This window comes from Rhopalosiphum maidis, chromosome 3 (genome assembly GCF_003676215.2).
Source record: "Rhopalosiphum maidis isolate BTI-1 chromosome 3, ASM367621v3, whole genome shotgun sequence".
NCBI lineage: Eukaryota > Metazoa > Arthropoda > Insecta > Hemiptera > Aphididae > Rhopalosiphum > Rhopalosiphum maidis.
The window spans coordinates 19,806,794-19,822,962 of record NC_040879.1 but is presented as its reverse complement, the minus strand read 5'-3'; the positions used below and the strand labels follow the sequence as shown (position 1 = coordinate 19,822,962).

At 24.3% G+C, this 16,169-nt stretch overlaps 1 protein-coding gene across 1 annotated transcript; it reads right to left on the bottom strand.

Annotated features, from left to right (window-relative positions):
- Positions 1-4,104: 4,104 nt before the first annotated feature.
- On the bottom strand, positions 4,105-15,440 carry LOC113559043 (E3 ubiquitin-protein ligase rnf8-B-like). Its single transcript, XM_026964644.1, has 4 exons — positions 15,363-15,440; positions 13,422-13,522; positions 6,681-6,867; positions 4,105-4,237 (listed from the first exon to the last, which is right to left on the bottom strand). The coding sequence occupies exons 1-4, from the start codon at positions 15,406-15,408 to the stop codon at positions 4,146-4,148; spliced, it is 426 nt and encodes a 141-aa protein (XP_026820445.1). The 5' UTR covers positions 15,409-15,440; the 3' UTR covers positions 4,105-4,145.
- Between the last annotated feature and the right edge of the window lie 729 nt (positions 15,441-16,169).

Sequence of the window (16,169 nt, the reverse complement as noted above, 5' to 3'; positions counted from 1 at the left end):
TAATATTATTAATATTATTACAGTATTTTAAGATTTTTTTTTCAAGACATTTCTACAGAATTAATTACTTACGATTTTAATACTAGTTTTAATTAGTTTTAATAATATCCAAAAAGGAAATTATATATTTTAAAACAAATTAGTCACTTTATTACGCCAAACTGGCAACTATATAGGGTACATTTTTGAGAGGTTTAAAATTCCATAACAACTATTAGTTACTCATTAAGTACTTTTCAATAAAACACTTGTATATTGATATACGATAGGTAATATTATAAACTGAAAAATCTAGCTCACTCATTTGTTACTATTGCTCTCTTCTTAGTTTCGTACATGATAATTTGAAAATATCAGTAAAAAATATGACTTTGGCGAACAAAATTGAATTTAGCTTGGAATTTAATATCATGTTTAAATATTATATTCATTCATTATTGATATTGGTAGTAAATAAAAAGTTTATTTATATAATTTATTTATTTTTACTTTTTAGTTTTAAAATTTTCAATTTTAAATATTTCAAATACTTTTAATCTATTCACCTTAACATATGGCTGTGATATGACCAGAAGTTCATATTATACAATATTATAGTTAAGTAAAAGTAAACGTATATAAAACAAAAGTGAATACCTATAACTATTTATTTAAAAAAAAAAATTATAAAAATGTATATCATTAGTGTATTGTTTGTATAATATAAAATTATTACCAAAATAAGATAAAGTGATTTTTAAAATAGGTATTAACCTCGTTTATATAATTATAAAATCATAAATCTAAATTTGTATTTAGAAAGTGTTTAAAATGATTATAATATATGCCAATGTGCCGTAGTTATTATTATTTATACTAATCACAGCGTGTAAAATATTTCTAAGTTCAAATGATGTATTACCGTCATAGCGTCATAACAATATTAATCTTTTTCTTTTATCTAGTTTTATGTGCACATAATCACATGTATGTATGTATTTTTATTTTTAAAGGCTATCAATAATCAATTTTTTTTAATGATTTTTTACAACCCCTTAAAATAACTAACCATATATCTTTTTAAATTTGTTTTGTTATGTAACGATCAGATAAATTTAAAATTAATCTAATTATTGTATTTATATATAGTTGGTATTAGTTTTTATTATTTTATTTAAATGCACATTAATTGTACCACTGCATATTTCAATAACATTATTAATAAATGATTGCATAGATTAAATATAGGCATAAAATATTTTTAATTTTTTTTTATCAAATACTCTCTTAAGTTCTTAGGACCAAAGAAAAATTTTCTAATTACCTAACGGTATGTAAAATTTTCTTTTTAAATATTACTATCCACATATAAATAGTATTTAATATAGTCCACCATATTAATATCCGCACATATACATTTTGAAGACTGTCTTTTTTCACAAAGCCTTGAATGATAATTTAATGTAAAGTTATCGAGTTATTTTTAATATAGGATTCTGAATGCTAAACACAATAAACTTATTTAGTATTTTGTAAACTAAGCAATATAGGTACCTAAACAATCATTATTAAACCTTTTAACCTTAATTTAAGTATTTCATCATATTGCCTTTATCTTCATTTTTTCTTAGCGTTAAATACAATAATATACATTTTTATAAAATTAAAAATATTATAATAACTTTTAAAGTAGACAAATCGAATTTAATGTAAACTAAATATATAAAAAGCACAAAAAAAAAAAATTTAATTTCTTGCTTAAATTAGTATTATTTACGATTCTAGTACTATACCAAAAAAAAAAAAAAAAAAACAATATTTTTTTAGTTTGCTAGATAGTACTTACCTTTATATAAATGTTAATAGGTGCCTAAACAATAACGTAGCCAAAAATTGCGGTACCTAGCTCAATTGAAACACCCAGGCGTGTATATTTTGTAAAAACCATTAATATTATTTACCTCGTTCATAATATGGAATCGCTTTAGAGTCAATTCGATCACAATAATCATATAAGATAATTTTTTGATACAAATTTGCTTAATGCCAATTAACTTTATTAACCTCATCGAATGAACATATTATATGTACACATACACAATAGCATAATATAAACATTGTAATTTATTATTATCAAGTTGTTGTTATTATATAATAGTCTTTATAGGTATGATTAGATATTTTCAACAATATAGACATACTTAAGAGCATTTAAGTCTTTACTCTGACAGTAAGTTGAAGACGTACAAATATTTAACTTCCATTTACATACCAAATGTATAACAAGAAAATTAATTCGTAGCCTAAACGACAACTGTTATACTAAAATTCAGGTAAACATTGAGAATATGTACATGAACATAATTCGAGTTCAATTCAAAAAATGATGCGTAGATGCGTTATTATGATTGATATATCTTTTAAAAACACAAGAAATCCTAATGATTTAAAGACTTCGGTGTTAAATAATAAATAATATATTTATACACTTACCTAATAACCGCAGTCCTTAACAGTTGTACTACGGCCTACGGGGGCAATAGCCTACTCGTTGATTCTAATTAATTCCTATAATATTATGATAATACGACTTGTTGTTTTTGATTTAGAATGTATTAGTATTTGTAGGTACATGTGTAGATTTCAACCTAAAAAACATGCTGCGGGCGGTATAGAATAGAAAATATGTTCAACTAATATGCTAGCCGGTATAACTAGATAAAAAAAAAAACGGGTATAATAATATATTTTAAAAATATCAAATAATTGCTTCCAGGAAAATCATAATTGTACTATGATAAACGCAAATGGGTTTCACTATCAACGGCGAAATATTTTTTCTCGTTTAAATTGTTTTAAATCATTCATTTAATTTTCTATTTTTACACTCTATATTTATAGCTAATATATTTTTACAGAATAATTTTATTTATAGTTTAATCTTCAATCTAGTCTTTATCGTTAAGCAATACATAATTTACCTAACCTACTTTCATGTTATGATTATAATTTGTTCTGAAAAAAATGCAATTTTAAATATATTTCAAAATTAAATAAAATACTAAAATAAGAGGTAATAGATAAAAATTATAATAATTAAATTATTTTTCAAAGAAAACTATAGCCTAAATTTCTACATTTATTTTACCTAATAACTTACAAAGTTGTACTAAGTACATTGAGTTAAGCACAACTTATACGACGTAAACTTCAATAATTTGTATACTTTGTCATAATTTATTATTTACAATCTTATGGAGAATATTGATAAAAATATTTAGCCAAATACTATTGACCATAACTTTACTTATCATCTATGTTCAATTTTCATGTCAAACCTTTAAACCAGTGATGCCCAACCTTTTTTAATCGGCGTGCCACTTTGGTAAACAACCATCTCCGAGCGGGCTACCAAATATTAAAGTACAATGATCAGTATATCAACAAATGAAAAAAAAAAACTGATTTATAAATTTGTGACGGGCCACAAAGAATACCTTCGCGGGCCACGGGTTGGGCACCACTGCTTTAAACTTTAAAAATAAGATTGTTAAATTATTAATAACTTGGAAGAAAAAATAGGAAAAACTCACAAATATCTCCCAAAATAACTTTTATTGAAAGTTCTGTTTGATGGTACTTGACTATTGTACTACGCGAGGGTGTTATATTATACTATAGTACTTATAAGTATATACTTCATACTTCTTAGTTCCTTGCAATATTTTTATTTATTTTTTTTACATTGAAAATATACCTCTTTTATTTATTATATATAAGTACAATAAATACTACTCTTCAATACATAAAATTATTTAATTATTATTATTAATGTATCTTTGATAAAAAAAAAATCAAGAATCATTTTAATAGTTTATATAAAAATATTCAAAAGTTAAAAATATATTATTTATCTAAACATTATACAAATAATTATTATTTATTAAAAACCATTAAAACATTCAAAAATATTTCTAGTCTACTCTATAGCTAGCCTTCAAGGCTGTATTTATTCTATAGGTTCTAAAGTCTAGGAAAATATAAAAAGTTATTCATTTAGTTAAAATAATAAAAATTACAAACATTATTGACTTACAAAAAGTATAAAAATATAGATTATTATATGCATATTATATATTAAAAATGTTATGATTGTTTTACATTTTCTATCTCCATGGTGGACGCTCATAATTATAGTCTTTTCTGACGGCCGAACGTGATACGGATGTTGATGCTTGCGTTATATAAACTGCGTTTACTTACATAGAACAAATAATACAAATAATAATATAAAAAGGTATTGATATATATATATATATTATTGTATTACATTTGTATATATTTAGTTATTTAAAAATGATCCTTATGAAGATTTATTAATAAAATCTGTATAGTTAAGCAATTAGGCAATCTACATAATACTATGTCTGGATGATGTTATCGATCGTTTCGCTAAAAAAAAAAAGCAACTACTAGATTTTATGTTATAAAATATTCATAATAATCATTTTATATATAATATACATTTTCTTTAAAATATTCTGAAACAATTAGGATATATTGATATAATAAAAAAATCAAATTTTTTTTTGCTTATGATTAATATTAATTTTTTTTTTTAATTACTATGAAAATATATTATTTGATTTAACTCCCCCCCCCTGAAGATTTGTTCCAGCTACCACCTTGTACATATAATTTATATCTTTTTAATTTTTTGAAATTTTTACAGAGATACTTGCAATTCTCAAAGTATCAACTTTATATCTATTTATTTATACACGCACAAACTCTATATGTAAATCTTTTAAATTAAAATTCAATAAATATCGAAAATATGTTACTTTGCCATAACATTCGTAACATTTGAAATTGTATACCAGTGTAAAGCTTTAAAACAAATAAAGTTGTTTTATGAATTTTAATATATTAAAGTAATAAATTATACAATATGTAGCATAATTTATGATGTAATATGTAATGCAGGTATTAATAGTCAATGCATGGTATACATGTAAATCCTAGATAACAGGAAGCCTAGAACAAAGGTGAACACAATAAGTATTTTACCTATTCACAAAATACTGCAATTCGTCAGTAACGGGAAGTTATATTAGAATATACAGGTGTCCCGCGAAGATTTACCCATTGCAATAAACCCTGCAATAATGGAGATATCATAATTCTGGTTTTTTAAGAAGATTCACAGGGACAAGAACTACAAATATTTCATGTTTTAATATATTTTTATGTTTTGGTAAAAAAGTTAAAAAATGTATTTTTTTATTTAATTGTTTAAAAAAAAATTGAAGATAGCCATTTTGTAGAGTTTTTTTTCTGAAAATACCAACATTTTAACATTTTAATTTCATCAATTTCCTGATTTTTAATATTTTTTCTAGTGTCGAAAAAACTGCGAAATTATTATTAAGTTTATGTCTTGCCAAAAAATGGGACAAGATAATAATATCAAAATATTAAATTAGGTATTTAAATTGTGGACTATGCCATACACAAATTACCAACAAGCCGTAAAATATTAACTATTACGTATTTATACATTGGCGGACAAAACACCTTTTTTTAATAAATTCAAAGTAAACAAAATACATTTGTTTTATCTATTTATTATAATTATTATAATGTAACCGTATTTAATACTAGGTATAACAAAAATGTACATATGATATTTTATACAATAGTTATTAACTTTATTTAAAAATTTAACAATGTTGAAGGAATAAAATATGACATTTATTGCGAGCCACACTGAAACCCATTCGCCAGCCGCACGAGCACGAGGACCACATGTTTGATACAATGATACCACTATGGCACTATCGTACTAAATAATTCGCAGTTTTTTCGACACTAAAAAAAATATTAGAAATCAGGAAATTGATGAAATGAAAATGTTAAAACGTCGGTATTTTCAGAAAAAAACTCTACAAAATGGCTATCTTCAATTTTTTTTTAAACAATTAAATAAAAAAATACATTTTTTAACATTTTTACCAAAACATAAAAATATATTAAAACATGAAATATTTGTAGTTCTTGTCCCTGTGAATCTTATTAAAAAACCAGAATTATGATATCTCCATCATTTCAGGAGATATCGCAATGGGTAAATCCTCGCGGGACACCCTGTATAGGATGTCATGCCACCATATACGTCATTGTTAGAACCCATACAAATATACAGGTAGAGTACCTAGTATAATTTAGAAAATAGTATTAGTCCAAGGTTTAATGAACTTATGACTGTGATTGTGATATTGAAATTATTTGAGTAAAATAAACCTTACTCGGCTTACTCTATCAAAAATATTGAACATTTCATACAAGTTATCAAAAGATTTTGTATTAGCTATTTTAAAATATTAAAAAGTTAAAATGTTGATAAAATTCATTATCAAAATGTTATTTATAATCTGTTATGTATTAAAATGATTTTTTTTTTTTAAAAAATTGTAGTGCCGTCCCCCATTATCAGATTTCCAATCCACGTCTGCTTGAATGATTAACTCATAAAAATAAAAATAATTTCGATCACGTTTTTAGAACATTTTTTAAATGTTTATATTATAAATTTAATGATATTTAAAAAAAAAAATTTTAATATTTGGTGGTAATTATTTTAATTGTATATTTATACTTCTTATTACATGTTACGAGTTAGAATATATTATTATACGTACTTGTGTAACGTCGATTTTCAACAGGCACAGAAGCTGACTTCATTTCTAAAATAAGTTTTTCCAACATAGTGCAAACAACTGGCGGATCCAGTATAGTTCGCCGACATATTGGACATGATCTGTTATTACGCATCCAATTTTTTACGCATTTGAAACAAAACACATGACTACAATTCAATTCTGATGGCTAGAAAATCACAAAACAAAAAATAATAATAATAGTTAAAATAATTAAATTAAATGTTCATATTTTTACACACTATTTTAATATTAAGGAACTCATTTATGTAAATATATTTTAAGAAAATTTTGAAAAACACTAAAAATTATCCTAGCTTATGAAAAAATTAAAACAAAAGTTTGAATATAATTACATTTAATTTAATCTATAACTAAACAAACATTTTAAAGTTATACTAATATTAACCTTGCTATTATTTATTATAGGTAATTTTTATTCACAAGTTTAATAAGTATTTTCAAAGGATCACATCTTTTTTTTCTGAATTTTTAATCATTATACCACTGATTACATAGGATTTAAAACTTAATAATTTATTTTTAACAAGATGTAACTGATTCGTGTTGAGTAAATTATGAGTGCTAAAAATGATTAATTAAATATTTACAATTAATGGGTAGTAAAATCAAAGTCATTCTGTTGACGATACGTGACGCAAATCGTATAATACCTAATACCTATTACATATATAATACTTATATATACCTATTACCTATATATATATATATTACATGGTTAGGCACGTTTTTTATAAACAAATATTAAATATGTGTAGGTAACGTAATTAATATTATATATTATGTATAGTTCTTAAGTTTAAAAAACGACTACAATCGAGGTCTTTAGATCACTTAATGCAGTGATGTAATGTATATCTTGTGTGTACTTATGTCCTATATACCGAACTCCTGGAGTTCTCAGAGTTATGCAAACGTGATATTTGTTTTGTCAAAGACTACATGTCAGTAAAGTCGGTATTTAATAACGTGTTAAGCACGCTGTTACAAAAACACGCACTTAGAAAAAAAAAATTTTATGTTCACAAATCACGAATACATTAACATTTAAAACAAAACATATTATAGAAATATACTATTTTATCAATCATTTTATTTTATTTTTTTAAATTTTTTTTTTACTAAAATTTTCTAAGTTGCTGAATAACATGTCAAATTTTTAAAATAGAAAAAAAATCATTTTATAATTCAATATAGGTATAGTCGTATAAATAAATGTATTATACTATATTGGAGTTTAAATGCAACTATTATGCAAAACAGTGTATAAATACCTTAACAGTGACATTTTTTAATTTATTATACGAAAATCCCTGAATACGTATTAATAATTTGTATGTAAATCTACAAACTTATAAGTAGAATAGAAGTATAAGGTATACATGGACCATACATAATAGCTATAAAGTATTATTTCGAGTGTATTATCGTCTATCGACGTATATTTATGATATTAACTCTGCTTATATTTATTTAATACAATATTCTGGTTAAAATTTTAAAATACCTAACAATAATAAAAATTTGTAATATTTCATAATGGTATTAATATATTAATAGAATGATAAAATTTATTTTTTATTACAGTATACCTATTATTATATTTTCCAAATTCTTTACTTAAAAACTATTTTATATTATATACTTTTTTTCAGTCTCAAACCAATTTATTTAAATTATAACATCTTATATCATTCTTTTAAATTTTTAAAAATGTTTACAAAACCATAATTATTTGAAAATATTTTTATCATAACTTTTATAATATGTAATAGTTATAAATTAGAATTAAGTTAATATTTACGACAATACAATCAAATTACATTACTTCCAAATTCCCCGGTGAATGTAAGATATTACCTACACATTTACTTTATATTTGTACTAACAACTACATTAATAAAAACTTCTGCACTTTGTAACATTATACATAGGAATGTACTATATACATGGGCGTAACTAGGATTTAATAGTTACAAGGGCTAGAGTTCTAGAAAACCAAAGTTAAAAATAATTTGACGGCTAATTGAGGCTAAAAAGTAAAACCTTATAGGGAAGCTTAATACGATAGAGGGGGCTAAGTCCCGCTAGACCTTCCCTAGTCCCTAGTTACGCCGATTACGAAATGCCACCTCCAGTACAAAAATGGCAAAAAGTATAACTTGTTAGACCCGGAAATAGTTCAAAATTAAATTGAAAAATAATTAGACTCCACTATGACACAATAGTTAAAACCTTATCAATCTATTAATAATTAATTTAGTGGAAACTATAAGTACACTTCAAATAAATCAAAATAAATATCGAATTATTTTGAAAATTACTATAGGTACAAACATTACAAACGTAGTAAATAACCAATTTATGAAGCACCTCATATTTCATTTTCAATCATATTTACCCAGATACTTAGTGATACATTTTTAACTGTATTCATAGAAAAAAAAAAAAAAAAAAAAAATTGAAAATGTCTAATGTCTATAAATATCTAGGTAGCTCAAACAGTCAAACAGTATAAAAATATTTTGAAAATTATACTATAGTATATAGAATACACTGACATAAACATTTTTTTAAAAATTTTAAGTATTTATGATTATTTGTTTCTGAATTACAACTTAATAAGAACATCGAATTTGTCTAAAAGTGGTTTTGCGTATGAATAATACTATTTTTCCTTAATTTTTTATTTGTTTTTCCCGATAATTATAAAAAGTTCTATTTTTTAGACATCCCAACTAAATATTATTTTTTACTGCCCCATAAGGTTAATATAGTCAGAAAAAATACATAATTGTAAAATCAGTATTTTTTAGTTCAGAATTTAAATTAAATTTTCTTAAACATATTTTTTTTAATTGAGACCTTCTCAAGAAAAGTTTTTAATATGAAAGAACTTTTATTATGTTAATGTACCATATTTTTGGGTAAAAATGAAAATAATAATATTTTTATTTTAAATTCTGAGCACATGAATGTAGGTACTATTCTATTTTATATTGATGGTTGTTATACTTATTTTATTTATATTTTTATTATTTTTTTTTATTTTATGTCACTTCAATATTCATCCAGATTCCAGATAGAAAAGTAATCAAGTTGGTACTTTGAGGGTTCAAAATAAAAATTCCTCAGTTCTTTTCTTAATACATCAATCGGATTATATTGTCAATTATGTCCCTTACCAAAGCGATTACATTAAGCGGAGACCACTGTAATTGGGAAAGATAAAAAAAAAATGTGAAAATTACAATTAATCTCTTTTTGGGTTTTACGTAAATAATTATTTTTTGTAGGGACTTATTAATATTTTCAAAATATTTAAATTAATTTTAAGCTTTATTGCCTTTTGGCTATTTTTACCGCAAACATAATCACATCGTTGTTTGGTAAATTGATATCGACTTAACAATAATATAATATGATTTAACTTTATACTATTATAATAATTAATAATATAATGAGTTTTTAGTAAACGATTAATTAAGCCTACGGTATTAGTCATACTAAAAAAAAATTTACTGCAATAGCGCAATATAAATATATAATAAAATATTCTTTTAGTATTAACTATTAAAGTTGACGGACCGTCCCCGCTCGAAATCATTTTTCGTGTGCAATGATGTATCATTGAATTCAGATTTAACACATTCGTTACGGTAAGTTACTCAATAACGACTCTACTCTTGCTGCGAACTGTACAGCAGTGGCTACCTATTTGTCCACTTTTTTACTATCTACTTTAACGATTACTATTATTATTGTTATTATTATTATTATTATTATTATTATTGGTATTTTATAGCTCAGCTATGTTTATAATTGTATTTTAAGCTATTGAATTATTGAAAAAAACATTTCTTAAACCAGCTAGGAAAATAGTTTTTGTACTTTTTATTCTACACGGAAAGAATTTTATTTTTTTAATTTAAATATCTAATATTAAAATTAATTAATCGAATATATTTCTTTATTTTAATATTTCTTTAATTTTTAATTTAAACCTATTGTAATATTTCTGGTATAATAGTAAAATGTATAAGCATATAATAAATACATTTTTAACTTGGCTTTTTCGAAATTGATAAGAGTTGCGGCATCTGGTGGTTATCATCGACGTCATGGATTCTATAAAAAAACGTCTCTATTGAGTACTCTATTCTGTAATAGTTTTTTCTATTATTCATATTGTATGCTCATTTTCCTTCTATTAATTTATTTTCATAATTTCAACATCTATAACTATCTTTCTATATCCAGCAAATTAAGTTTATTTAAAAATAACTTATATACATATCAATATTTAACAACAAAAATTGGTACATTAAACAACACGAATACAAAATTCTATATCGCGCTTACTAAGGAATTGGTTTTTTAAAATAATTGAGTTCTTAAATTATTATTTATTAAAATACTTACTAAAATGTACGTACATTGTTATAGTTTTATAACTATGTTCTATAACCATTAATTATACATGGTAGGTACTATTTATGTATAATTACCTACATAAATTAAAATGCTTATCAGAATTAAATATTAAGTATAATTATAAGAAGTTAAGCCGAAAACGAAGAATTACGTAGATGCAGCAAAAAAAAAAAATTGTTCTTAATTTATTTTTATGGTGATTACAATTTGCAGCACTTACAAACTTACATCTTGCAGTGTGTGTAATGAATTAACATTTATTCCTAAATCTTAAATTTCTAAAAAACTAGTCTACAGCTTTTAACTTTTTACTGTTGTGAATTAGTGATCAAAATATCTGAAAAAAATGATTTAAATACAATTTTTTCCCAGAGAATTGAAAAAGTAATGTAAAGTGGAATTCAGAGAATCCAATAAACAATAATTATAATATTAATAAATTTATTTATCAAAACAATACAATTTTACTATATAAACATAAATATACAAGGTATATGTTTACAACACTCCTTTAAGCATAAAGCTTGTTCTGGGGGGGAGTATATATTATCTATGTTTAAGTTCAGTACAACATTAAGAGTAAGATACATGGATAATTAAACAACGAATAAATTCTAAAGTTATAGTATAGTAAACACTTATTGAAATGAAATAAAGAGTTTAGAGTAAAGAAATGAATCAAATAATTTTCAATTTAATATGCTGAAATACTACGTATCATTACAATGCACATTACAAGTCAGCGGTTAAATTTTTTACAATGGTAACTATTTTGGTCGTCTGCTCGCGTAAATGGCTGTGGTAAAATGAAGCTACAAAAATTAAAACATTTAAAACGATATTAATCTGAACGTCTAAACACGATAGTCGTCAAACGGTCAAACATATTAACAATAAGAAATCAATCAAATTAAAAATATACCATATAGAAAATCCGAGAGTCCCTATCGAAAAACCTTTTTCATACTACAATACTACATACTATAGTGTACTATGCGAAAATATAAGATAACAACTAACGAGAATTTACAATTAAATGATATCTAGTAAACTAATATAATATAATATTATAAACTGTAAAAATATAAGCCAAGCGTATCATATTATACATATTATATTATTATTAAATTCACCTGTTTTTTTTTTTGGATTTTTTGGTGGTGGGCATGGCCCCCTGGACCTCTGGAGCCGCCACTAGATATTATAATGCTTCTATAATTTATTTTTTAGATACTCATCTGTATTATAGCTATTTAATGCTTCTAGTATAATTTAAATATGAAATTTAATTTACTTAAGTATCAATAGGGCTGAGATTATAATGCTACAAAAACTCACAAAATTTAGCTAAAAAAAAATCAAAAACATCAAAAATTTTAAAAATATACTATTAAAAAGCGTTAAAATATTCATTTTTAAGAGATTAAAAAGTTTAAATAAATAAATTATTATTATTATTAAACATAAAAATAGTAAACCCATTACTTATTTTACAATTGAATAAAAATTTGTGTATAAAATATTTGTACTTATAATTAATTAAATATAATTATTTTGAGTTAGGTATATCAAAACAAATTGAGGCATCTTAATAATTCTAAAGCACAGGTATAATACAAATTATATTGATACATATATTTAAAGTTTTGGTGAAATTAAGTGAAGAAATAACTGATTATTGAGTGAAGTAAAAACAATTTTTTTTTTAAATATAGTTTTATAAAATATGATACATACAAAAAATATAATAATGCTTAGATTTAATTTTAAGACATTAAAATCCTAGGTGAATCACAGCCAGTGCCACAACTATTAGGTACTTCGATATTTAACGATAAGAGTTCACATTACAATTTATAAGCCACCGGTAGTCAACATGAATATGTTCGCGAACTACATAGATAAATAATACAATGTTACCAAGAGCCAAAATGTTTATAAAATATACCTACATTTTATATAATTTAATAAATTTTTATAAATGTATACCAAAAAAATATTTCAGAATAATAATTAGTAAATTTTGATTTTATAAGACGTGAGTCGCAACTATAACAAGACTCGCTAACCCCTGATATAAATATACCTGATATCTATACTATAGAATAGAATATATAATCAAACATTACTACTATGAACCATGGTTCATGTTGTATGACTTTGATATAATAATAAACAATTTATACGAATACCTTTCAAATAAAATTCACTGCAGTCTTTACAAAAATATCTGATATTGATTGTTATCAAAATTATATAATTACTTACCTTTTCAAAAACGTCAAAGCATATCGAGCAAGTTAAATCATTATTATCTAACATTTTTGTAATAATTTTTTTCTCCATTTCCGTCGGTTTTGATTTTAACTCTGTAAAATAAAAAAAAATTATAAAAAGAAGTATGTATTTATTTATTGTGATGCATGTAATATAAAAATGATTAACAAATATTGTTATAAGTATTAACTATTAAGTATATTTATAAATAGCACTTAATTTATTCCATCGATTAATATAAAATTTATACATATTTACTTTGATACACTAACACACAAATATTTATTACATTATTTGAATCCATATTTGATACATTTAAAAATCATGTATTTTTTTATTAAAATAGTGTGATTTAATTAATTATTTTTTAAACTGAAAGGGTAAAAATTGTTTTTGAATTTTAGCTTGGAACTCTTACATGTAGAATGAAAGTTTTTATATTATCCATATACCCAATAATTAATAATCTATTAATATAATATATAGATTGTTCAATATTAAGTAATGAAATTCTATAAACAAGTAAGTTATTCCAAAATTGGGGAAGATATTAAAATAATAAATATCTTACCATTAACGATGCGACTAAAATATTAAACTAATTTAAAATTAAATTGCACGATAATGATAAAACATATCAGATATTAGTGAATGTGAATTTGCATCATCAATTTAACATCAAATTAATATTATGCTAAATGCGCCTAAATAAAAATAAAATGTTAGTTTCTATAAAATCTGGAATTAAAACTAAGATGTTGTTAACTTTTAGTTCATATAAATATAAACTAATATTATAATAAATTATATCATTAGTAAATCATAGTAAATACAACTGTATAATATGTTTAATATCTTATGAATTTGAACATGAATTTTGGTTATAACATTTTCATTATTAATTAATTATCACAATATTAAGTTATGTGCATACTTCGTGTATATACTATATTGACTATAGATACTTATTCTGTTGAAATTTAACGTATTTTGAAAAATCGATACAAATACAGGTACAATAATATAATAAACAAGCGAAAAACATATTATTTTATTAAATTCTATGAAATACCTCACATTAAAAATGATGCTTTAACGTTATAAAAAGCTTAAATTAATGAAGTCATAAATTTATAATTAAAGAAAAATTCATAAGTACTTATCAAATAAATAATATATAGGAAGGCAATTATTATAGGTAGAAAATGCTCATTAAAATAAATAAGCTTGAAGACATAATTAATATTGTTTGCACGTCTCATATGAATATAAAAATAATACAACTATCGTTTCATTGTTATTAGTTTATGAGTTAATAGTTATTATATTATAATCTACAATAATCTTAGTTTTGTAGTATATAAACGGTTAATCGTGAATAATTATTATTTTAATTCCGTATTTTTTTTGGTTTACTCTAATCTAACCATGCAGTTTATTAATTAACAATATTAAACCGTAAAGAGAGATACAGATACCTCGTAGACACTTTACAGAAAAACAAATCTGTTGTTAATGTCAATACATCATATAAAAATAAGCCACATGCAGCACTTACGTGAACTGTTTTATTTTTGTCCGTTGGCGCGTTGTCCAAAAGTCGCAATATTACCTATGCATTTGGCCTATAATTGATACACGCAGGTGATACACCGCTGTTAATTCACTCGTTTTCCGGCATTAATAAATATTACAACTCGATAAACATGAAAAAGCGGAAAAACGCTGAAGTAAACTCTGTGTATGACTATTGACTTTATTTACGTACCTATACTAAGTCTATAACGCACACCTATATATACATCCCCGACGGTACACGAGACCGTAGCGCGAGCGACTTGAGTCTATATGGGGACACTTAATCCGGCGTCTACTACTTGGTGGGTACCCCTTTAAATACCGTTATATTATGCAATACGTGAAACAACTTACCCGATGTGGCTGACGCTAAACTACTGCAGCGACTTTTATTGGACATGTCAAACACTTGAAAGTCTGAACGATCGACGAACGAACCACACCACGAGCACCACGATTGTGCAATGACTGCAATGGACGTGTTATTGCCACCTGAAATCCATTCGATCGAGGTAGGTACCTACTTAATCGTATCGTGTCAAATAGATAAGGTATAGGCGGCCAGTAATCGACAACGGCAGAGGAAACGTGCCTACTTATATATATATATGTATGTATATCGTTGTAACGACGTTAATTATGGAACTCAACGATGTCGGGCAAGAATAATTATAAACAAGTACCTATATGGCTATATGTAAAATGGTGAATAAAGCTCCGAATTATCATGTTTAGATTTTAAATGACACGTATTATAAACGTAACGTTGTCGGTGCACCGTGTTATAACATCCTCGTTGGTAGTAGGGGTCAAAAATGGCAGCTTTCCACGTCCCGAACCCGGGATTTTTTTTATCCCGTAATTCATGAACAATACAATAATTACTTATGTATACATTTGTCATTTCTAAAATATCGATAATACAGGCATAACACAGAGATGGAGTTCGTCCATTCTACAGATTGGTCTACACCAGGTTTTTTCAATCGCGGCACACTAGCAACTTGTTACTACCTTTCTTTTCGTCATTATTTAATTGCGTATACTTACATTAAAACAGTACGCTAGATAAAAAAAAAAATTATTTGTATACTTTTATTATTAATTGTTTTCGTATACCATTACAATTTTTAAGATAACTTTATTTAACATTCAATGATT

What these genes read in the sequence shown, in the direction of transcription:
- LOC113559043 (XM_026964644.1), bottom strand. Translation starts at nt 15,408, where the DNA reads ATGTCCAATAAAAGTCGCTGCAGTAGTTTAGCGTCAGCCACATCGG. An exon ending in TTTAGCGTCAGCCACATCGG is followed by an intron (nt 13,523 to 15,362) that starts GTAAGTTGTTTC and finishes TTTATTTTACAG; the next exon opens with AGTTAAAATCAAAACCGACG. An exon ending in TGAAAATCGACGTTACACAA is followed by an intron (nt 4,238 to 6,680) that starts GTACGTATAATA and finishes GTTCTATGTAAG; the next exon opens with TAAACGCAGTTTATATAACG.